This window comes from Verticillium alfalfae, genomic scaffold (assembly GCF_000150825.1).
Source record: "Verticillium alfalfae VaMs.102 supercont1.1 genomic scaffold, whole genome shotgun sequence".
NCBI lineage: Eukaryota > Fungi > Ascomycota > Sordariomycetes > Glomerellales > Plectosphaerellaceae > Verticillium > Verticillium alfalfae.
In genome coordinates this window covers 2874396-2875397 of record NW_003315038.1, presented here as the reverse complement: position 1 = coordinate 2875397, position 1002 = coordinate 2874396, and the positions used below count along the sequence as shown (strand labels likewise).

The following is a 1002-nucleotide window of genomic DNA, read 5'->3' as shown; positions in this document are numbered from 1 at the left end:
CGCCTCGGCATCGCCTCGCGACCCCTCGCCGGCTTCGCCCTGGCCACGGGCCTCGCCCCCCTCGACAACCTGCGCCTGCCGGCGCCGCACCTCCTCCTCGTCGCCATGTCCGCCGCCGCCGCCGCCAAGCAGATCTACTGGCTCGTGTCGCTGTCCAACGAGGAGTTCCCCGCCCTCAGCGCCGCCGTGCCCGTCAGCGCCTACAACTCGCTCGTCAACTCGCTCAATGCGCTCCTCTTCCTCGCCTCGACGACGAGCGTCCTCGCCGGCCGCGACACCGTCGACCGCCTGCCGCTGCCCGTCCTCGTCGGCGCCGCCCTCTTCGCCGTCGGCATGGCCCTCGAGACCGTGTCCGAGCACCAGCGCAAGGTCTTCAAGGACCGCCCCGCCAACGAGGGCAAGGTCATGAAGACGGGCCTCTGGCGCCTCGCGCGCCACATCAACTATGGCGGCTACGCCCTCTGGCGCGCCGGCTACTGCATGGCCGCGTCGGGCTGGGTCGGCGGCCTCGCCATGGGCCTGCTGCAGTCGTACGACTTTGTGGGCCGCGCCGTGCCGGTGCTCGATCGGTACTGCAGCGGGCGCTACGGGGCGCAGTGGGCGCAGTTCAAGAGGGAGGTGCCCTACGTGATTCTGCCGGGCATCTACTGAGGCTGTGCTTGGCGTATCGTGTGCATGTGCAATTCTACGTCTGCTCTCTGAACAACATGAAATAGGAAACGGGGGGAATATAAATATAGCGTGAATAAAGCTTGCCATCGTGGTACCGCCGACAGCAAGCGCCCAGGGTATCGATGCTACATGCTGTCCTCCATCTGGCGACTGCGCACCTTGGCCCAGTCGTCGCGGTCCTTCTTGCCGCCCTGCGCCTCAAGCCCCATGCCCCGCTCCACCCACTCCTTGCTGCCCATGTGGCTCAGGCGCGAGAGGGCGCGCGCAAGGCAAACGCCTCCTTCCTCGCGGGAGAACAGGTTCGACCCCTTGATCTGGTCAATGTTGTGG

At 67.0% G+C, this 1002-nt stretch overlaps 1 protein-coding gene across 1 annotated transcript in view; it reads left to right on the top strand.

Annotated features, from left to right (window-relative positions):
- The window catches only part of VDBG_00879 (conserved hypothetical protein), a gene marked incomplete at both ends in the record, with an annotated part of 955 nt that extends 304 nt beyond the window's left edge, over positions 1 to 651 (top strand). The window contains one exon of the mRNA XM_003009150.1: positions 133 to 651. Coding sequence (XP_003009196.1) covers positions 133 to 651 — 519 coding nt within the window. The remainder of the gene's footprint in view (positions 1 to 132) is intronic.
- Between the last annotated feature and the right edge of the window lie 351 nt (positions 652 to 1002).